The following is a 22,180-nucleotide window of genomic DNA, read 5'->3' on the forward strand; positions in this document are numbered from 1 at the left end:
ATAAAGCACTACCGGCTGCGGAATCCCATGACTTAAGCAACCAGTGGTCAGGGCTGCAGAGACAGGAACCGCATAATGTTCTATTATTTTTCTTGTTTGCAGACGGTGACGAACTACAAGAAGATGCGTATAATCGCGCTCTACATAATGTCTAAGAACGGCATCTCCGAGGAGAACCTGAACAAGTTGGTGACGCACGCGCAGCTCGAGCCCGCGGACAAACAGGCGCTGCTCAACCTCGCCAACCTCGGTCTGAACGTCGTCGTCGATGTAAGTTATTATCTTACAGCCTCAAAATTAAACGCGCTATAAAATTAAACTTAGGAATAAACTGAGTATAAGCAAATATTGGTACAAATTTTACTTATACTTAATTTATTCCTAAGTTTAACTTTATTCCGCGTTTATTTGTAAGGCTGGTAATCTTATAAAATACTTCGAATTATAGTAACATATTTTCAGTTAAAAAAATAACCAAAAGTTTTATTTAAAAACTTAAAACTATATTTTTAAGTAGTTCAAGAAACAGAGATTCAGTGGTGGTAATACAGTCAAAAATTAAATATGACTTTGAAAATAGTAAATGAAGGATTAGATTTTGCTTTATTAGGTCTCATTATATAAAAATGCTAGCTTTCCTACGAAACAACGTCCGAAGGGAATTAAAAAAAATACTAGACTATGAATTCTAGATGCTATCCGTTGAAACATTATGGAGAAACATTGTAACAAACATCCATCCAACTTTCACATTTATAATATTAGTGAGAAGTAAGATTAGGAAATAATTCTCGTTTCTCTTCATAGGGCAACAGAAAGAAGCAATACCAGGTGCCAAGGAAGGAGCGCATCACAGAACAAACATATCAGATGTCGCGATGGACACCAGTTCTTAAGGTATTTATGTGATTCAACTCGATTTTTTTGAAAATCGATTTTAAGGTAATGATTTAATTTGTATTTTATTTATTAAGGATATCATGGAGGATGCAATTGATGACAAACTGGACCAGCGTCACTTCCCATTCCTGGCGGGACGCGCTCAGACCTCCGGGTATCAAGCACCCACCAGGTTTGTTTCCATGTTAAAATATACATATAAAGTCTACTCCAAATAAAAACCTAAACTGTGAACAGGAACCTCATATTTTTACATTAAAAGTAATAAGTAATGTATTTTTTGTATTCTAGGGGGGACCTGATTTTTATTCAATTTATATGTTCATAAGAATCCACAAGCATTATTAATTATATTTTGTTCGAATTAGAATTGCCTTAATAATTTCACGTTTTGTTTTTTATTTTCGTGTTTCAGCGTTCGCTACGGCCACTGGCATAAGGACAAAGCGCAACAGACCATCAAAAATGTACCGCGGCTTATTGTCTTTGTAGTCGGAGGTAAATAATAACTCATATATATATTCTAATCTTTACATAAGATTATATATAACGGTTTCTTTTTTATTTCAGGTATATGTTTCTCTGAAGTTCGCTGCGCTTACGAAGTGACAGCCGCTCTCAAGAACTGGGAGGTCATTATTGGCTCCTCCCACATCCTCACTCCGGATACTTTCCTAGCGGACCTCAACTCTCTCAGCGCTTAAAATAACAGCCAACATACTTATCATGATTAATATTCGAAATCTTTCATATTTCTATCTTTAATCCTTAATAGTTTCAAACTCAGTACATGTTGTTATAGACTAGACGTGTATAATCTGTAAGTAGCTTAGTTACTGTCACAAATGAAAAAAAACATACAAAAAATCACATACAAATTCTATAAACAGTATTGTAGATTAAAAAATATTGTCTCTACATAGCTATCCATAGACAAGTCTGCTACTTTTGAAATCCTATAATGTTTATCATAGAATAAGTATTATTCATTCGTTAACATGTTAAATTATTTAAATACACTATTATTATTGTTAATATTTACTGACTTTAGACATTGATTTGAAATTTTGTGTTTCATTTGATTTTAAATTATTTTTATTGTTAATATTATTGTTGTAGAAGTGGAATTTTGTCCAATGTTGGACTTTCCTGTTGGGCTGTTACATTACATTGCTTTTAGGTATAATTATGATTTAGAATATTTAATTATTGAAATATATCTAATATATTGTTAATTCACACTACGTATTTTCAACTTCTGAATTGTAGATGAATTATAGAAACAAAATTAGATTGTTGCGAATCGAAATAAATTACTATGTATGTTATTCATTTTGCAATTGTTTTGAATACAAGTTTATTTTTAATTATGTAGAACTGCACATATAAAATTTAATCGCCAATTTCATTTGTTTACATCATAGTTATATCACCAGTATAACTTCAATCACACATATTAATAACATGCTCGTTATCAACACATTCCAAACAAATAAACGATTGTTTAGTCACATGATTCATGTTTATCAGTAAGAAATACATAATTACATTTATTTAACATCAGGGTTATTTCAATTTAAACATCTTGCAATCATTAATAAACGAAAATAAAAAAAATAATCGCAGCATTTAAAGATTAATTATGAATTTATTTTCAACGTAGTAAAATAGAATTTAAAGTTATATAGGTTAGGCTTTGCCCCAAACTGATCATAATAATGTACTAATGTACATCATTTAATTATAGTATGTTGCTAGATTGGAAATTAAATATTGGAATACAATGAATGTTGAAATACAATTAGATTCACTTTTATAGCGGTTTCGTGACCATTACGTTCAATTATGTAGAAGTATGCTATTTAAGCCTAAACCAATTGTCAGTATTCAAATGTTAAACGTTTTATTAAATTAATTAATCATCGAATTGTGTTTTTTAAAACCATAATGTCCCCTTGGTAATGAACCTTTAGAATGAAGATATTAATGCTCGACCCCTAGGTTATCACGATGTAATATATACATGAACTGGTTAAGAAATAAATGATTCTTAACGAAAGCTTGGACAGTAGCAATATTCCACGCAATGGCTAAAGATCTTGTTATTTTGGCTTATTCAGGCGGTTTAGACACCAGTTGTATTTTAAAATGGTAATTTTTTTCTTCTACATTTTTTTCAATTGATACTAATAATTTTTTTTTTATTTGTCACATGTGAAGAAATTATAGTAGTGTTTGTAAAGTAATTAACAAGATTTTTTATAATTATTGATTAAGTTGGAATATTTAATTATGGAATAATTTGATCTGTAGGTTGATACAAAAAAATTACGATGTCGTTTGTTATATGGCCGATGTCGGCCAAGACGAAGATTTTGAAAAAGCCAGAAAGAAAGCTAAGAACATCGGAGCGAAGGATGTAAGTTGACATTTCTTTTATCTATCATTAGCCTGTCTGAAATGTGTTTATTATTCAACTTTCTTGTTAACTTCTTAGGTCATAATAGAAGATCTGCGTAAAGAATTCGTCGACAACTATATGTTACCAGCTGTTCAAATGGGCTTAATCTACGAGAGTCGATACTACCTGGGCACTTCTTTAGCTAGACCTTGCATCTCCGTTGGCATCGTCAACGCTGCTAAAAAACTAGGCGCTAAGTAATACTTCATTTAATTGAATATTTCAAAAATTACTAAATGAGTATAAACATTGTTTGGTTTTTAAGGTATATATCACATGGAGCTACTGGAAAAGGCAACGATCAAGTTCGATTTGAACTAAGTGTGTACTCACTATGGCCAGAAGGAAAGGTGATGCGAAGTTTTTTTTACAAATTCTTTGACTTTAAGCCTCGAAATTTAATAACAACAACGAGCAATTCTTTTTCCAGATAATAGCACCATGGCGCCTTCCAGAGTTCTTTGAACGATTCCAAGGTCGTAGCGACCTTATAGAATTTGCTAAGAATGAGAACATACCGGTAGCAGCAACACCTAAAGAACCTTGGTCAACAGATGAGAACATTATGCATATAAGGTAGGGAAATATTGTGAAAAAAGGAAGAATTTTTTTTCTAAAGCATGTTGCAACTGCGCTTAGAAAATTATTACATACTAGTTGTTGCTCGCGACTTCGACCGCGTGATTTTTTTTCATATTGAATTATACTGTTAGTGATAACGAAACTTTTTTAAGGTTAAAGAATTTTTGAAATCGGCCCAGTAGTTTTTAAGTTAATTCAATACATACAAATATACTAATTTTCCGTTGTTACAGTTACGAATCGGGTGTACTTGAAGACCCTGGAGTTGCAGCATCGTCCGGGATATATAAGATGACTCGTGATCTTAACAAGACTGAAGACTATCCGAGCACCATTGATATTGTTTTTGATAAAGGTGAGAATTTATGAACCTTGCTTCCCTAGTTCCTAATAAACTCTCCGGTAATCGGAAAGAGAGCAAAATAATTTGACGTAGTTTATCCAAGAAAATAATATTAAATATTTTTTTTAATTTACAGGTTTACCTGTGTCCATTGTGATACCAAGCGGTCATGATAAGCCACTGGAATTATCAGATTCTCTTACCATAGTTCAGACATTAAATAAGCTTGGAGGTCAGCATGGAGTGGGACGAATTGACATCGTCGAAAATCGATTTTTAGGTCTTAAAGTAAGTTGGAAATTCTTTCCTACTAATCCTCAATTATTTATAAACCTAACTAAATTTAAATTCGTCTTAGTCGAGAGGTTTGTACGAGACCCCGGCTGGAACAATTCTACACGTTGCGCACCTCGACCTTGAGGCCTTCGCTTTGGACAGGGAAGTACTAAGGTAATATATCACAATCATAAGATCATTGGACAGTAATGTAATAAAATTATCTTAAACTGAAGTTTTAACTTAATCAGTATTACTTAAATGCCACTAAATACTGTCGCTTTCAAAGAGAATGTAATAATAATAAAAAATGTAATAACAAGTAATCGCAGACATGTGGGAAATACTATGTCAATAGGTCAAAGTACTAGCGATAATTGCTAAAAGATGAGAATAGTCTGTTTACGCTTTATTAAGATAAAGTCCTATTAAAACAACATTCAATGTGGTGTAAATATAAAACTTCCAAAGTACCCAATGATGTAAATGAATTTACGTTACATGTATCTGTCTTGAATCTTTTTAATGCATGTGTATTTATTTAAGGATGAAAAAATATCTGCAAGAAAAAATGTCTGATTTCGTATACAATGGCTTTTGGTTCTCCCCCGAAGCGACATACACTAGAAAATGTCTAGAATTATCTCAACAGGGCGTCAGTGGTAAAATCACCGTACAAATCTATAAAGGAAATGGTAAGCTGAATTATGTTCGGTGTTTAACATATTATTCTTACGCCTATGTTCAAGATTGTACTTATCAATTTATCTTTCAGTTTCAATACTATCCAGGAAAAGTTCTACTAGTTTATATAATAAGGACTTGGTATCAATGGATGTTGCTGGAGGATTTTCGCCTGAAGATAGCACTGGATTTATTAACATCAATGCAATCAGACTTAAGGAGTATGCTCGATTTACTGCACAAACAAAATTTTAATTTTTGAGCAAAAGTAATAAAGCTGGATTAAAATAATCTATTTTCCTTGTTTTTATTATAGTTAAATTATGGTACTTTTGAAACTTAAGCCATACCATACCGAATATGGACCAAATATTTCTAAGTTGACTTCTTTTTTATAATTCGCTGTATGAGTGTTTTTGTATTAAAGGGTAAAACATAAGTGGATATGGGAATCAATGTATGAAGGAATTTTACTATCCCGGATTGAGAAGTTTTTGTGAGATAGACTAGGAATAAGTTACTGATTAACAATTAAAGAGACATGTAAAAAAAAAAAAGCTGAAATGTGAATATTTATTTATCACTGGGTTTTTACTACAACTAAAATGACTTGTTTTTTTTTAATATGGTAGCACTGGCTTCTTCAGCTGTCATTTACTGTCACTGTCATTATCGGTTGAAATTTGGTTATTTATTTATGTTACAAAATTGAAACACAGCTAAAAGAAGGAGAAAAATAAAGTAATTGTAATTGTAAGCAAATACTCCTATTAGTTAATAAGCAGATCGAATCAAACGTCATTAAAAACCCAATAATTATATCAGAATCATCTGTCTTATCATAAACCCAAAGTATCATCACCATTAAATTCCTTGTTTTAAGTCCGAGACGACAAAATGCACAGAAATTTGCCACAAAATAAAGAAGCCCTTCTGAAATCCTATACGACGCGACTAAAGGAAGATGTCAAAAGTATGCTGGAAAATTTTGAAGGTGAGTGCCCCATACTATTTTATTATGGAATACATAGCTATGTAAAGTGCATACGTATAAATTGTATGTTTCCAAGAGCATATACAATGGCTAATTTTCATAAAGTTGTAATTGTGTGCCACTTAAATCATGTCTTTGTTTAGATAAGCCAATAATAATGTGTAAATCATTTATAAATTTCACTAGTATGAATTTTAATATTTCAGAAATAATTAAACTCGCTAAAGGCGAAAATGATTCACAGCTAAACAGGATGACACAAATTGAACAAGATACTTTTGAAATGCAAGTCAGAGCAGCAAATATTGGTAATATATTGTTTTTTTTTTTATACAATTATGTATACATGAGTAATTGTCAATAAAAAAACTTACATTGCAGTTAGAGCTGGTGAATCCTTGATGAAGCTAGTCTCAGATATCAAGCAATATTTAATATTAAATGATTTTCCATCAGTTAATGAAGCTATTACACAAAATTCTAAACTGTTTCGCACAAAACAACAAGAATGTGATCAAAAATTGATGTCACTAAGAGATGATATAGCAGCCGATTTGTATGATTTAGAAGATGAATACTTTACAAGTTTATATAAATAAACTAAAAACTGCATTTTCAATTTAATATCCCTTAAACCTTAATTTGATAATGTCCAAAGTAAAAATTCAACTAAAATAACTGTTCCATTTCTATCATCACATTCATATCCAAAAATGTCTTTTTTTTTTAATTATTTAAAAAAGTATTGAACTAAGAGTTAAACAAAACTATAAATAATAAAAAAGCATCAACTTTTACATTCTTTTTCTGTAACCCAAAGTTAGATAATAATTAAGTACTAACTACAACCCTAATTAGAAAACAAGTATGCATATTTTATTCTATGTTCTATACCATGACCTGCACTGGGCAAACATTAAGTCATCAATTCAACTGAACTTTAAGAAGTTTCAAGCTCCTCAATAGGGACATATAGAACTGTGACCACATGATTATGACCAGACAATGTAATAAAAACAACATTAATTTCAGAAACATCCAAATATTATATTTAAGCAAAAATCTAAACACTGATTGAAGTTAAATTAATTAGTTTTCAAACACAATGAAAAACAATAACTTTCTGAATATTTTATTGCTATTTAATGTTTTCTAATGCTTTAAAGGTTCAACAAAACAATTCAAATCCTATTTTTGACAGAACAGATAATGAGGTCCATCTTTAGGATACTGCTTGATGGTGACTGGTCTTCCGAATTTGTAATCTTCCAGGAATATGTACAAAGCGAATGACCCACCAATGACACCCAAGAACCATGTCCATTGATGCAGAAGTGAGAACCTCGGCTTCATGCTAATGTCATAACGGTCTTCACCATATATCTCTTGACTGGCATGAATCTATATATAGTAAAATTGTATTATTAACATTTTTAATTTAAAATACTAAATATTAGTTTGTAGACACACTGTAGTAGTTGGAAGTATCAGAAATAAATTGGAATATAAATATTTTTTTCAAATGAAAACATTGCAAAACTGTGAAAAGTGAAAATACTAGAAAATTTGAAATGTGAGTAAATTATTGAAGAAACGGAACAATCATGTTCTGATTGCTTCAAATTATATTAAGTATAATAGTTGGTACTAATATGCTAAAGGACACCACTGATTAACAACTTATTGACATGATTGTTAGAATTCAATCCTGTAAACAAATTATTTGCTCCATTGTATACTTATACAATGTTATGCATTATGCATGCTTATGCAGTAAGTTATTTACATACCGGTTCGTTAAAATTCCTCTTTAACTCCGGGTGATCATAAGGATAGAAGGGATCCTTAGAATCTGCACCAATATCAGGCAGTTTAGGATAATCACCATAACACATGTGTTCTGGATAAGGTTGGTATTCTTCTATGGTCATCCCATACTTTTTTGCAGCCGCCGCTCTTTCTGCGGGGGTTTTCGGATAAGGGCCTGGTTTGTACTGATAGTTCCAATCTAAAAGTACAAAATGTGACGTAACTCCATTAAAATAATACTTATTATGTATAAGATTTATAGTAGAAGTTTAATTATTGAACATTACGGTTTCTAGTTGCGTTACGAAATATTTCAGCCGCCTTACGAACACCATTAGGATTAGATATTAATATTTTCTTCACTAAAGCTGAAGCCATTTTTCTCGATGTTCTGTCAGAATTTCAAAATTGAGTAATAAATGTCAAATCGTATCAAAATGATATTTTGACATATTTGTTTCTATCTGCTATAGCATTCAGTTTATTCAGTTGGAGAGTGTAAAATAATTTTACCTTGTGGGATGTAAATTGTTTAATTATTTCACTCATATAGGTATAGTAATTTTAGTTTTTCGTCTGTAGATAACGGCTACATAACCTTGGGTAAACAATGGATGGATAACGAAAATGACATCGTCCTCTCAGTTTTAAAAATATAAGTGTCACTGTCACTGCTTTGTCAAAATGTCAGGAAAATCGGAAGGTCTAAGTTGTGTGTCAGGTTAGCCAGTAATAGTAAGCCACATATAAATTATATATTGTAAATTAATTTATCACCAGACCAATATTCGTCACATCTATTTAGGAATGATATATTCTGTGTAAAATAATGAGTAATGTTTTATCGAGTGAAACTTAAAAAGAGTGATTACAATAGTTACAAATAAAGTCATCAATGATGGGCAATGAAAACTCTCACTTAAGTGGTCTCAAAATTGATGAGAGACCTACCGAAACCACAGATTTTTGGTCACATTTTCAAGCAACGATTAGTGATAGTTGTAGATATTTTAGTTTAAAAGATGATGGTTCTGTGTCTGTGTTTAAAGGAGAGGTTGTATTGGGACCTTTATGGATAACAGCAACGCCATTGGAAAAGTTTTCTAATGTATGTATTACTTAAAATTTAAGTTATTTCATTGAAAAATATATGTAAGGACGTGCATTTCATACATATGTTTTACAGAATCTCTTGAAATATCGGCATCCTTGTATTGTGAGATATATATCATCATGGCAGCAGAGGACATTTCATTTAGTTACGGAATATGTGCAACCTTTATCACAAGTGTTGAATGAACAAACACCTTTACAAATTTGCATTGGATTAAATAACTTACTTAGAGCTTTGGTATTTCTTCATGAACAGGTATGTCAGATTTCATTTATAATTAAATAGATTATGTCTGTAATTAGTAAAATATATTGTTTAAAATACACTATTAGAGAATGAAAAAAAGATAAATTTTAAAAAGGTTTGACAACTGTTAATTTTATTTTTTATTAAATGTGATATTTTAGGCTGGTGTGTCACATAATAATGTCAGTATGTCTTCAATATATGTATCAGGTGATGGTCAGTGGAAGCTTGGAGGATTACAATATTTGTGTACATTTACTGATTTAAATCACTCATATTTGAAACATGCTAGAATTCACAGGTATGAGAATAATGTTCAATTGATTCTGTAATACTGTTTTATTTTTAATAAATTATTTTTTAATAGATATGACAAAGCAGTGGATCCAGATGAAGAGTCACAAGAGCTTATATCTAAGGTAGACCAATATGCTTATGCTGTTTTAGTATTTGATGCCTTCAAAGGTCGGAATGATGGTAACTACCTTTATTTCTTAAGACTTCATAATATTTTACTTTAGAATGCACATTAATTTTGATTCTTTTACTTTCTAGATGATGTTCCATATTTAAATGATTTTAAAAAGTTTTGCAAAGATTGTCTTCAAAATAGCAATCCTGAAAATCGACCAAATTTGTCAGAAGTTTTACAGCATGACTTTTTCAATCATGAATTTATTTCAATTTACAAATTCCTGTACTATTTGCCACTAAAGAAAGAAGAAGATAAAAGTCAATTTTTTTCTAACATTCTAATAAATCTAAAACACTATGATGAGGAAACTGTTGCAAACCAGCTTGGTGGGCTATTACTGTCAAGACTAACACTTCTAGATGCAACAGCAAGAAGAGATGTCATTCCATATATTTTAAAACCTAAAAATGGTATGATATCCCTTAACATTCTTAGATGCTAATTAGACTTTATTTACCAAACAAGTTTGTTTTTTACCTTGCAGATAGATTGCAGAATGAAGATTCCACTGGCTTTTTTAGCTTAGGTGTATTTAAAGAACATGTGAAACCAAGATTGTTACAGTTATTTGGAGTTAGGGATAGTCAAGTCAGAATGATCCTTTTAATGCACTTTACTAAATTTGTTCATGTTTTTTCTCATGAAGAACTTTCACAGCATATTTTACCAGAGGTATTGTTAATTTGCTTCTTGCAGAGTTATATATGATTCAGACAGTGTGCAATTCAATGTTTTTTTTTATTTTTCCAGTTACTTCTTGGTATAAAAGATGTAGATGATAATTTAGTTGCATCAACTTTGGTTTGTTTGAGTGAACTCGTACCAATATTAGGTGCGGATACTGTAATAGGAGGTAAAAGATCTAAATTTTTCACCGATGGCAGACCTAAGTCAAACAGTGTCTTAATTGATACATCTAATATGCACAAAGATGTGAGATATACAACAAAATCATTAAGTGATTTCCGTTGCTCTGAAGTTTACAATACTGGTGTTCCATTAATGTTTGAGAAAACAATGGCATTAAATGAACGACCCACCCCTGTAGGAGGAGAGGCTCAAGATGAAGATAAAAATATGGAACCAAGCACAAGTATGTTAACTGATTCGGAAGAAGAGTGGGGTGATTGGGATAACCCTAATCGACAACTTACATTGGAATCAGATAAAATTGATGATATTGATATTATTAATTCTTCAATCAGTAACATTGATATTGATAAAGCAAAACAAATGCAGAAAATTGAACAATCAATCTCTGTAGAAAAACCACTAACAGATAGAAGTTTGTTACAAAAAGCAGCCATCGAAGCAAAAAAACACATTATTGACATTTCAGAGTTGGATATAAAAAGTACAAAAATAGATTTTAAAAGAAGCGTAGACGAATTTGATTTCTTTGCAGATATGGAACCAGTTATAGAGAAACATAACATTGCTACAGAGACAGACAAATTACAAGATGTGAGTAGTAAATTAAATTTTGTTCCTGCTGAAGATTGTGATGAAAATGAAGGTTGGGGTGAAAATTGGAATTAAATGCGGTTTTTCAAGGTTCAGATTTCAAATATTTATTGAATCAAAGTGAATGTTACATTTAAATAATACTAAACTGTCTTGATAAATTATAATGTATATAAATGTAAATATAATGCAATATAGAAGACTAGCATAAATGGTTATACAAATTATTTTAGCTTCTGTAAGCTTTAAAATGGCAAGATTCATCTCAGTTCATGAAAACATTTTTAAATTAAAATGAAATCTACTTTTACAAAATTATTATCCAATTGTTATGTAGAATATGTATTTAACACAGCCTAATTGTAATTTGCAATAAAATCTATTCTCTAATTTATCTTAATAAACATTTGATATATGATTTCTTCACACATATTGTTTGATTTGCTCTCTAATTAAACACAGTGAAATTAAAAGTAGCTAAAAATAAGTAACATTTTTGCTTAATAATACTGGTAACATTTATAAATCATAAATGTGTATAATAAATTTGACTAGAACTCATCACTTTAAACATAAGTGTTCAACTTTGGTGATTTATATTCATATTTTGAGTAATAACTTAAAATTAATTAACAATAACACAAATGTAATGCTAATGATGTAAACAATGATCACAGTCAAATATAAATTAAATTGCGATTTTCTTTTGCTTAACTAAATCTTTGGAGCTCTCATTGAAGACTTCAATCATTTTGTGACGCACCATTTCAGACAGACTTTCTAAATCATTACGAGTCATACCTTTTGTTGGTATTGGTGGCAAACTAGTGATCACTACTTTTCCTGGGAATAAAATTATTTCCATTTTAATAATGATAAATATTCCACTTGATGATAGTAAATTCCAAAATAACAAGGAAGAAAATATAAAGTGTGACATAAAAATACTTTTTAACTTTAATGCTTCTTTATCATAGACAGTAAGCACATTCAGGAAGCAAGAATTTTGTTCATGTACAAACCTGGTTCAAAAGTTTTTGTCTCATTATCAAGAAAGTAATATTGACTAAAAACAACCGGCATTATTGGTATTTGGGCATCTATGGCTAGATAGAATGCACCTTTTTTAAATGGCTGTATATTACCATTGTTGTATCTTGCGCCTTCAGGAAATATCCACAACTTAGTCTAAAAAAAATAACAGCATTTAAATATACACACATGTACTTTTAAGTTGCGAAGGTAATTTTTTTCGCGCGTTATCAATTATTTTAGATGAAAACATTTTATTTCTTACCTTTTCGCGTATAACTCTGTCAGTGGCTTGTTTCATAAGGCGACGAGCTTTGTCAGTTTTAAGACGATCGATGAAAACAAGACCAGAAAGCCAAGCACCGAATCCAAATGCTCCAGCGAACATTAGAGGTCTTTTTGCTACAACAGTACACCGCTTCATTCGCGGCCACATCTCAAACATACCTGTTAAAGGAGCAATAAGTGTAAGTATTAAACATTTATCAAACATTGCTCATGTTAAAAATTGCATACCTAAAATATCTAATGAGCTCTGATGATTCGAAATAACTATGTAACACTGTTCATTATCCCAGTGCTCCAATCCTCGTAATTCCCATTCAATACCCACAATATGCGAAGCATAACGACAAAATCGAGATGCGACACTGTAAGAATAAGAAACTCAATTAAATTTGTTAATTACACAAGATTTTCACGGACATAAAAAATAATCAATATTTTACATGAGATTCGTAACATCACGGGGATAAAAAAACACTACGGGCAATAAAACTGTACACGTTATTAAAACATAACTATAGTACAAGAAAAACTTTAAGTAATATCGAAAAACATTGCTTTTTTCATATAAAAAGGGCAAGGTAAATATAAAACCCGCCAAAAATAATTCAGGATATGAAAAGGAGGAAGCCATAACGAACCATAGACGTATGTTTTTAATTTTACCAGAAAAATAGTAAAAAGTAATTCATAGACAGATTTTTACTTTTTTGCTTTGTTTTTAGCTTGATCTTTTTTCAGTTCTAAATATACTATTACCGAGTTGATGAATACGCTCTTTTTGTTCTTTACGAAAATATTATTATATCAACTGTTTTGTACATAATTTTTACAATTAAATACCACCACCGAGCAGGAGTAATTGGAGCAGTTAACTAATCACAGGTGGTATGTTTAAGAACTATGTGCAAATTAATGTTAAAAATGCAAGAAAGAACTAAAAACATAAGAAATGACTAACTAAAAACTTACTTCTTTGTTTTCTTTAAAGCTTTAAACTTACATAATTGCCTTTTATTGCACACAGTAAGATAATGCTATTTCTAAATAGTAAATTAATTATTTTCCTATATATTACATGATACAACTACGTGTTAAATAATAAATAAAATAAAGTAGAAAAATAAAATGTTAAAACTTTGCTACACTTCAAGTTTTGCAAGAAGTAAGGCAACACCAAACGAATTTCTGTCAATTCGCTGTTAACCAAAAAAGACTCTTTTCCGGTTTCCTCCTTCGGTGGGTAACCGAGTTACTTGAGATTTTATAATTTTGTTACGATGGTGAGCAAAAGATTGTAAAATAAGATTTCAGTTTTCTTTTAAGAACAAATATCTCTCTATAATAAATTATATTTTGCTGTTCCAGTGAATGATTCCGTGTTAAAAAGTGGATAGGTTATACCACATATTGCTTTCGCCATTCACTTTTTCATATGTTGTGTTAAATATTATATTATTGTTCTTTTTCACCCAACCTAAAAACATGATGAAATAACGACACATGCGCGTCATCTGATGCCGCAGAAGACTCAAAACCAACTAATTGTGCCATGTTCTATGTGTACAACCGTGTTGTTTTGTATTCGACTGCAGCGTTATTGATTATACAGTGTCTCTGATAACTTCAAGTATATACTCAAAACTTTGTTTAGTTACCGCAGTCACTATAATATTCAATCGTTTTCAGGGTTTCGTGAAAGTAGTCAAGAATAAGCAGTACTTTAAGAGGTACCAAGTTAAGTTCAAGAGGCGTCGTGAAGGTAAAACTGACTACTATGCCCGCAAACGCCTTATTGTTCAGGTAAGTTTCCAACCAATGTTGTGATTAAATACTATATAACTTTTTGTATTTGGACTGTATGCTTAATGATGTGTTTTATGCCTTTAGGACAAGAACAAGTACAACACTCCGAAATACCGCCTCATTGTACGTCTGTCCAACAAAGATGTTACCTGCCAGGTGGCTTACTCAAGAATTGAAGGAGACCACATTGTGTGTGCTGCCTACTCCCATGAACTTCCCCAGTATGGAATCAAAGTAAGTGGTCCAGCAGTCTAAAAATCAAATTCAATGCCAATCTTACAATACTCAATGCTAAATTATAAGTTATTTTTCAACATGATGATTTTGAACGGGCGGTCTGAAGCACTGTACAAATGCACAAAACCCTGTTGTTATATGTTCATTACTGAATGAAATAAGTTAATGTTAAGAATCTCTTTTTAATGTTATTGTATTTATAAAATGCAATTTGTTTTTAGGTAGGTCTTACTAACTATGCTGCGGCATACTGCACGGGCTTGTTACTTGCCAGACGTCTACTGCAGAGGTTAGGGCTGGACTCCCTGTATTCTGGAGCGACAGAAGTCACTGGTGATGAATACAATGTAGAACCTGTAGACAATGGCCCTGGTGCATTCAGGTAAACTTATAGAAATTTGATTTTAGGGTTATGTAATTGTGTAAGTTTTGTGTTCTTCTCAACACTTAATATGGTATAGGTTACACCAGATATCTATTATCTTATTACGATATATTGTAAAAACTCCAGATTTTTAAATTAATATTTACAGGTTATTTTGGTATAACTAAACATAATTTTTAAATTATGGCTTTTACTTTCATTTCTCCTGACAAATTAATATGATGACAACAAACGGGCGGACTGACATATTCTGATGCTAACAAATTATTGTACAAACTTAACTGAGCAGTTTATTTTCGATGAACAAATGTACTTTATTTAGAAACACTCCTAAAAGTATATTATTTTTAGGTGTTACCTCGATGTTGGTCTTGCTCGCACCACCACCGGAGCCCGTGTGTTTGGCGCCATGAAAGGAGCAGTTGACGGTGGACTTAATGTACCACATTCCATCAAGAGGTTCCCTGGATATGATGCTGAATCTAAAAAGTTCAATGCTGAAGTACACAGGTAATTTATTTTACTGTGCTTTATGAAGTATTTGCTCCATTCATCCATCGACTAATAGAATATCTATTTATCGAACAGCCCAATCGGAGCAACATAAATATCAAGGTTATTGGTTGTGAACAGAAACTACATTTTGTTTCTCTAAACCGGTCTTGATGACACTCAAATAAGCTTATGAAATTATGAGGAAATACATTTGAAAGTACTTATGTTACACTTGTTAATTAGTTTTCCTGCAACACAGTTTAATAGTTTTGAATTACCTACATCAACTCAATATGTGTAAGTTTAATTTAATTTTGTTTCTACAGGGCACACATCTTTGGTTTACATGTTGCTGAATACATGCGCAATCTTGAACAAGAAGATGAAGATTCATTCAAGAGGCAATTTGGCAAATACATTAAACTTGGAGTAAATGCTGATGCTGTAAGTTGAACATAATTGTATTAATTATAATTAATTTACGTCCAACCAAATTACTGTTCATTTCATGAATGTGCAGTGTCCGAAGTTGGACAAAATGAAGGCATTTATAACTTACTAATCACTGAATATTTTTTTTCAGGGATCATATGTAATGCTACAATAAATTATGTAATAACTCATTCATTAGTCAATTGTTTGTGCATTTTTTAATCATTCCTATTTTTTAAACAGATTGAAACAACCTACAAAAAAGCACATGAAGCAATCCGAGCTGACCCATCCCATAAGAAGAAGGAAGCCAGTAAAGACAAGGTGAAGCAGAAGAGATGGAACAAGCGCAAGCTGACATTGGCTGAGAGGAAGAACAGAATCAAGCAGAAGAAGGAATCCTACATCAAGAAACTGAAGGCACAGGCAGAAGCTTAATGGCTGTTAAATAAAGTGCAAATTCACAGTGGAATTTTTTCTTATTATTTCTAGACCCTTAAACATTTTCATATCCTTCATAAGCATGAAAACAATAACTCCTTATCTGTGCTGCCACTAAAAATATAACTACATACAGAACATACCTGTAATACTGTAAAAATATATATTACTTTAAAAAATTACTCTACATATTTTGTAGACAGAAAACCTATCATCGTAATGTAAATAAATTAACGTTTTGTTGATAAGCGAAGACATCTATTTCGGAAAGGTATTCTGACAAAAAATTTAATTACAACTCGTTAAATTAGCTATAGTAATTCATGGAATTTACGTTATCTGTGCTCTGCTTAAACGTCAAAGTCAACTATTTTTGTTTACTTTACAGTTTGTTTCTGTAAACTAACTTATTTATCTAACTTTATTAATCGAGTAGACATGGGAAACCCGGATAGCTTACTACCTAATTTAGAATCTTTACACGTTTGTCGTATATGTCTAAGAAAAGGACATCATACGCTGAATCTGTTTTCTGAAAACGAAGAAGCAATAAGGATACTAAATAAAATATTGGATTGTTTTCAAATAAAACTTGAGTTCAAAAAACAATTGCCGTCATTAATCTGCAATAAATGTATAGAAGACGTTACTATCGCTTGGAAATTCCGAGAGAAATGCATTAATTTTGAAGAACAGTTTGCCCTTTACAGAAAGAAGATTTTAGAAACTAATGTAACTTTGTTACACTGTGAAGATGTAAATGATTATCATGAACTCGTTGTAGTAAAAGAAGAATTTCGACCAAACGAAGATAATGTAAATTTAACTAATCACATCACAGTTACAGGTAATTTCTATTTTGTAATACATGTGAAATGAATAAAATGTCAGTTTTCTTTACATTGGAATTATTTTAATTCTAGAGACGATCTTGCCGAGAACTATAGAAAATAAGTTGAGATGTTCTTATTGTAACAAAACCCTTAAAAGTGAAGCTTCATTACAAAAGCACAAAGTGTCAATGCATCAAAAAAGGAAACATCTGGGTAATGTGACTGGTTTTGGGTCTAACCGACGTTATCATTGTACGAAATGTTCCTATGCTACCCCACACAGTCAGACATTGAATAATCACATGAGAACACATAATGGGGAGAGACCTTATAATTGTGAATGTGGAAAAACTTTCACACAATCATCCAGTCTAGCTGCACATAAAAAGACTCATAGCACTATCACTTTCTACACATGCTCTGTATGTGGAAAGCAATTTAAACATGCATTCAGTTTGAAGACACATTTGTATGTTCATGAGATTGCCCAATTCTCATGTGATATCTGCAATAAAACGCTTAAATCTAAACAATCATTACAAGCGCACATGCAAAGACATTACAACATTCACAATTACAGCTGTGAGGACTGTGGCAGTACATTTGTGACATGTTCAGAATTATCAAACCATAAGAAAAAGCATAATATTGAGAAGAATGTAGAATGTCATCTTTGTGGTTACAAAACACATGCAAAGAAAAACTTGGTTATTCATCTCAAAAGGTACATATCAAATTAGTCTCATTAACATAATATTCTCAGGAAAGTGTATTATCTATTATGATGAATAATATTCTTATGTAGTTAGCTTTTTTAGTCTCATGTTTTGAAAATAGAGCAGAATAAGTTTCTTGAATACTAACTCTTCACATTTACTATTTTCTCTTCCTCTGAAATGTTTATTTGTTCATAAAGTTCAGTGAACACTATTAACAAGTTATTTTTGCAGACATGCTGGTGAAAAATCATATAAATGTGAGCTGTGCACTTTATCATTTTATACAAATGGTGATCTTCAAAGGCACAAACGAGTTCATACTCGGGATAAACCATTCATATGCCCAACTTGCAGCCAACGTTTCACACACAGCACAAGTTTGAATAAACACATGCGCAGTGTTCATGGAATTAATTACAAATGGTCGGATGTTAAATGGAAGGAATCAAGAAAAATTAAAGTTGTTGCTGAAAAGAGTTATGAAGCTAAGGTTAAATAAAACAAATGATAAATATTCTAAGAATTTTATTTGATTCTAAATAATCCGCTTATTCTAATAACTACAGTGTAGATATATTTTTTAACCTAACCATTAAAATATTCTGTGTTATTATATAAAAAGGGAAAGATTGATTTAGGTTACTAATAATTAAATCCTTTATGTCAGTTTTTAAATTAAGAGGTTTCTGATAAACATGCAAATCACAAATACTATTAGTACATTTACTATTATTAAAAAGAACTTACATTTATTAAGATTCAAAGTCATTTAAAATTCAAATAGATGTCAGCACATATGCAAAAGTCACTAAAACTAAAAATATCTAATCCTCTTCATAATCGTCGTCGTCGGAAATATACTTGCGCTGTTTGCGTTTTCTTGGCGTGTTTTTGCTTTTGCCCTTCAATTTAATTTTCATTTTTACTGAGCGATTTGATTCGCCATCGGAGTCATCCTCATCTAAAAAATTATGACATTAGAATCGATAAATTCAAGATAAGTTTCAATTGAAAGCCTAAATTAAATAAACCGATGCGTATACATGGCATAAATTATGAGATAAATAGCTAAAAAGGGAAAGAAACTTACATCTTTGTAAACATTTTGTAAATTTTTGTACTATCCGAAACAATTACAAACTTTTTGTAAATTATCTCTGGTTTATAGTTTTGATTAGAAGTCTGTATAATCTAACCAATAAAACAAAAACCCTCGCTTCAATCGACTATTGCCATCATTTTAATATTTTTCTGCAATACGGTGAGTTCTTTATAATTCTGGTTAGTTACCTTTATCATTGTCATCCGAGTCGTCGGAGTTCTGTGCGGCGTCATATCGCCGACGGAATTCAATAAAGACGTTGCGCAGACGCACAGAGTCCGCGTAGATGAGGGACGCCTCCTCATTGTAAGTCTGTGCATTAGCACACAGAGTGAAGAAATCACGCTCCAAGTCAGTTATATCCGAGTACTGTGAAAAGAATTATTGAAAAAAAAGTTAATACTAGCTTTTGCAATTTCGTAATTAGAATTTTACTAGCTTTCGCCCGCGAGTCCTATGTGTTCTTACAGAGTATGCATTTATGCCAAATTTCATCGATCATCATCCATCCATCTAAACTATCTCATTTATAATCTATACTAATATCATAAAGAGGAAAAATTTATATTTCTGTATGTATTTAAATAACTCAAAAACTACTGGGCTGATTTTAAAACTTCTTTCACTGTTAGAAAGGTTGATCTATGAGTAACATAGGCTATATATTTTTTAGTCGCGAGCAACATTTACAGTATTAGTAAAATTTAATTTAATATTTACTACATACTTTAATTTAATATTTATTACTGTACAGTGTGGTACTAAACAAACATAAAATTAAACAAATTCTTGCCTTGCCCTCTTCAATTCTGTTCATAATCTTCTTGATGTCTAACGGTTTCTTTATAATGTCGTAATAATCTGGCAGTTCCCGTCGCGAAGGCAATTTCATGAATGGCTCCGACAGCAAACGACCGCCGCTGTAAAAATTTTAATTTATTTAGCTAAATCTATTACTAGTAGTAGTAGTAGTAATAGTGGTAGTAGTAGTAATAGTGGTAGTAGTAGTAGTAGGGATTTTGGTTTCCACGGCTCCACGGCTAGCGAGAAGATCTATATAACATTTAAAAAAAACTTACTCATCAGTAAAATCAATGACTTTCTTCATAATGCTCTTGAGACGCTTCTTAGTCTGGTTAATTTCAGTTTTACTCTTTTTCTTCGATGAACACGGCACTTCCTCTTCATCAGAATCGTCTTGACGTCTGAAAATAAAAAAAATTTCAATATCACATCCAGGGTGTTCAATAGCTATGTCCACCTTTAGTGTACATTTATGAAACCATTAAATGACTATGATAATAGGCAATATGCTCATGACGCCAAAGTGGACAAAACTTTTTTGTACACTTTACACTATTATAATGTGATTTAGTAGCAATAATCATTAAAAAATGTATTTCAAAATTGTCCGAGCCAATTTCTAACACGCAACGCCATTGGTCATTGCAAGTGACTTGTTTACATCAAGTGACTACTGACGTCACAAATCTCCGGCCAACTTCGGCCGCGTTGTAGTCGCAGGAATATAATCGTAACTTTATTTTCATTTAGCTTAATGGTTTATTACTTTCATGTCAATATTTTTTACTGGTTACCTTATAATAAGTAGAAACGTTTAAAAAAAACACATGCATATTATATATTATCCTACGTACCGTCGCTTGCGTCCCTTCTTACGGCGCTTGTCCAGAACTTCGTCATCATCGTCTTCCTCCTCCTCCTCTTCGAACTCCTCATCGATGGCCTTCAGCCACTCCTTCTCCGTCAGCGAATCCGTGTAGTCTACTTCCTTGCGCTGACGAGACCCACGCCCCAGGGTCTCGTCTTCGTCCAAGTAGTTCCAGCCTTGACCCTATCACAAGAAAATTATTGTCGCATTGAGATACGTCAATTGATTACTAAGGGAGACCAGAGAAGTAGATTCCTCCTCTAAAATCTGACAATAAATTCAAGTTTATCAGTGTAAGGCATGTTATTTATTATTATCTATACCGTTACTAAAAATTGTGTGTATACGGTATTTCACAAAAAAAATCATGTACATGATGTATTTGCTTTAGTGACAACATTTTTAAATTGTCTGTTTGTTCTATTATATTATTTTGAACAAGTATCAGCAGTAGAAACTGAGGGTTTTATTTCCTTCTTACCTTGTTACAGACGACCTCGTCATCCTCCTTGACGAGCCAGTCCGGCAGCTCGGACTCCTCGATGAGACGCGCCTGCGACTCCGTCTTCTTGCGCTCGATGTCGATCTGCTTGAAGATCTCCAGCTCCTCCTCAGACCGCGCTATCATCTCGTTTATCAGATCATCATCTGGCACTTCATTTTCCTCCTAGAAAATATAATTCGAGAATTAGATCTTTAAAACGTAGGCTTACGGTTCTATTTGTGTCATCTTAAAAATACACATGTTCAAAAGACAGCAAAATGTTTGTCACCATGTGACTCCATATCCGTTTAATCTTTTTTAAACGCGCGGACGTAGCCACGTGTAATATTTAGTTTTAAATCTAAAAAACATATGTATGTACCGAACATATGAATAATTATATTAAAATTAGTAATAAGACCTCTTCATCGTCGCCGTCCTGATGCAGGATGCTCTGCAGGAACTGCTGCCGCTCGGAGCCCGTCGACTTCTGGTCGAACATGCCCGCCTGGATCACCTTCTCGTCCATGTTCAGTTTGTATCTGAAATTCATATTTCATTTAATTTACAGTACTTTTAAATGTGTAAAATGAGAGTATATTTTAAATGTTAGTGTTTGTTTGGATGGATGTTTGCTACTATTTATTTCCATAACGAAGTTGAAAAATACATAAGCTACTTATAAGTTTTATGCTTCAATTCTGCGGAAAAGAAGTCATGGGCAAGAGTTAGTTATTCTATAATAAAAAAACAAATTTTTGGTTAATTTTGACGAATTCGAATTAAAGTATGAGCAGTACTATAATCAATACTATAGTCGTTTTCAGTAAAGTATTACTTAACGCGTATAGAGAGTATTAGATACCTGGCTGCGGCGAGGATCCTCTCCTCCACAGAGTTGACAATCAT

The 22,180-nt window shown here is 31.9% G+C and overlaps 9 protein-coding genes across 10 annotated transcripts in view; 6 read left to right on the plus strand and 3 right to left on the minus strand.

Annotated features, from left to right (window-relative positions):
- The window catches only part of LOC106108061 (protein ROP), a 6,908-nt gene extending 4,084 nt beyond the window's left edge, over nt 1–2,824 (plus strand). For both annotated transcript variants that reach the window (XM_013289138.1, XM_013289139.1), the window contains exons 11-15: nt 103–270; nt 808–897; nt 975–1,072; nt 1,316–1,398; nt 1,471–2,824. In XM_013289138.1, the coding sequence (XP_013144592.1) occupies nt 103–270; nt 808–897; nt 975–1,072; nt 1,316–1,398; nt 1,471–1,604 (573 nt within the window). In that variant the 3' untranslated portion in view covers nt 1,605–2,824. The remainder of the gene's footprint in view (nt 1–102; nt 271–807; nt 898–974; nt 1,073–1,315; nt 1,399–1,470) is intronic.
- A 115-nt stretch (nt 2,825–2,939) lies between these two features.
- Nucleotides 2,940–5,541, plus strand: LOC106108063 (argininosuccinate synthase). The gene is made up of 10 exons (XM_013289140.1): nt 2,940–3,051; nt 3,214–3,319; nt 3,398–3,558; nt 3,627–3,711; nt 3,792–3,937; nt 4,177–4,298; nt 4,423–4,574; nt 4,645–4,736; nt 5,109–5,257; nt 5,338–5,541. Exons 1-10 carry the CDS (start codon nt 2,987–2,989, stop codon nt 5,499–5,501), a joined length of 1,242 nt encoding a protein of 413 aa, XP_013144594.1. The 5' UTR covers nt 2,940–2,986; the 3' UTR covers nt 5,502–5,541.
- A 355-nt stretch (nt 5,542–5,896) lies between these two features.
- LOC106108064 (mediator of RNA polymerase II transcription subunit 22) lies at nt 5,897–6,859 on the plus strand. Its single transcript, XM_013289141.1, has 3 exons — nt 5,897–6,240; nt 6,447–6,548; nt 6,622–6,859. The coding sequence occupies exons 1-3, from the start codon at nt 6,144–6,146 to the stop codon at nt 6,837–6,839; spliced, it is 417 nt and encodes a 138-aa protein (XP_013144595.1). The 5' UTR covers nt 5,897–6,143; the 3' UTR covers nt 6,840–6,859.
- Nucleotides 6,860–7,356: 497 nt separating this feature from the next.
- LOC106107888 (NADH dehydrogenase [ubiquinone] 1 beta subcomplex subunit 8, mitochondrial) lies at nt 7,357–8,468 on the minus strand. The gene is made up of 3 exons (XM_013288902.1): nt 8,337–8,468; nt 8,031–8,248; nt 7,357–7,641 (listed from the first exon to the last, which is right to left on the minus strand). The coding sequence occupies exons 1-3, from the start codon at nt 8,425–8,427 to the stop codon at nt 7,429–7,431; spliced, it is 522 nt and encodes a 173-aa protein (XP_013144356.1). The 5' UTR covers nt 8,428–8,468; the 3' UTR covers nt 7,357–7,428.
- A 256-nt stretch (nt 8,469–8,724) lies between these two features.
- On the plus strand, nt 8,725–11,649 carry LOC106108131 (protein-associating with the carboxyl-terminal domain of ezrin). The gene is made up of 7 exons (XM_013289220.1): nt 8,725–9,157; nt 9,236–9,418; nt 9,571–9,710; nt 9,777–9,886; nt 9,965–10,294; nt 10,369–10,556; nt 10,635–11,649. Exons 1-7 carry the CDS (start codon nt 8,945–8,947, stop codon nt 11,421–11,423), a joined length of 1,953 nt encoding a protein of 650 aa, XP_013144674.1. The 5' UTR covers nt 8,725–8,944; the 3' UTR covers nt 11,424–11,649.
- A 69-nt stretch (nt 11,650–11,718) lies between these two features.
- Nucleotides 11,719–13,299, minus strand: LOC106108132 (1-acyl-sn-glycerol-3-phosphate acyltransferase alpha-like). The gene is made up of 5 exons (XM_013289221.1): nt 13,109–13,299; nt 12,897–13,030; nt 12,646–12,827; nt 12,371–12,536; nt 11,719–12,191 (listed from the first exon to the last, which is right to left on the minus strand). Exons 1-5 carry the CDS (start codon nt 13,297–13,299, stop codon nt 12,037–12,039), a joined length of 828 nt encoding a protein of 275 aa, XP_013144675.1. The 3' UTR covers nt 11,719–12,036.
- A 541-nt stretch (nt 13,300–13,840) lies between these two features.
- Nucleotides 13,841–16,492, plus strand: LOC106108091 (60S ribosomal protein L5). The gene is made up of 7 exons (XM_013289175.1): nt 13,841–13,948; nt 14,355–14,468; nt 14,556–14,705; nt 14,930–15,090; nt 15,445–15,603; nt 15,915–16,032; nt 16,264–16,492. Exons 1-7 carry the CDS (start codon nt 13,946–13,948, stop codon nt 16,456–16,458), a joined length of 900 nt encoding a protein of 299 aa, XP_013144629.1. The 5' UTR covers nt 13,841–13,945; the 3' UTR covers nt 16,459–16,492.
- Nucleotides 16,493–16,854: 362 nt separating this feature from the next.
- Nucleotides 16,855–18,527, plus strand: LOC106107999 (gastrula zinc finger protein XlCGF57.1-like). The gene is made up of 3 exons (XM_013289055.1): nt 16,855–17,308; nt 17,385–18,018; nt 18,245–18,527. Exons 1-3 carry the CDS (start codon nt 16,900–16,902, stop codon nt 18,510–18,512), a joined length of 1,311 nt encoding a protein of 436 aa, XP_013144509.1. The 5' UTR covers nt 16,855–16,899; the 3' UTR covers nt 18,513–18,527.
- The window catches only part of LOC106107796 (probable global transcription activator SNF2L2), a 16,580-nt gene continuing 12,921 nt past the window's right edge, over nt 18,522–22,180 (minus strand). Inside the window, exons 17-24 of the mRNA XM_013288800.1 lie at nt 22,137–22,175; nt 21,693–21,813; nt 21,269–21,454; nt 20,774–20,970; nt 20,195–20,320; nt 19,909–20,035; nt 19,304–19,484; nt 18,522–18,974 (exon numbers count right to left, since the gene is read on the minus strand). Coding sequence (XP_013144254.1) covers nt 18,838–18,974; nt 19,304–19,484; nt 19,909–20,035; nt 20,195–20,320; nt 20,774–20,970; nt 21,269–21,454; nt 21,693–21,813; nt 22,137–22,175 — 1,114 coding nt within the window. The 3' untranslated portion in view covers nt 18,522–18,837. The remainder of the gene's footprint in view (nt 18,975–19,303; nt 19,485–19,908; nt 20,036–20,194; nt 20,321–20,773; nt 20,971–21,268; nt 21,455–21,692; nt 21,814–22,136; nt 22,176–22,180) is intronic.

The sequence above is a fragment of the Papilio polytes genome, unplaced genomic scaffold (genome assembly GCF_000836215.1).
Source record: "Papilio polytes unplaced genomic scaffold, Ppol_1.0 DF821845.1, whole genome shotgun sequence".
Classification (NCBI taxonomy): Eukaryota; Metazoa; Arthropoda; class Insecta; order Lepidoptera; family Papilionidae; genus Papilio; species Papilio polytes.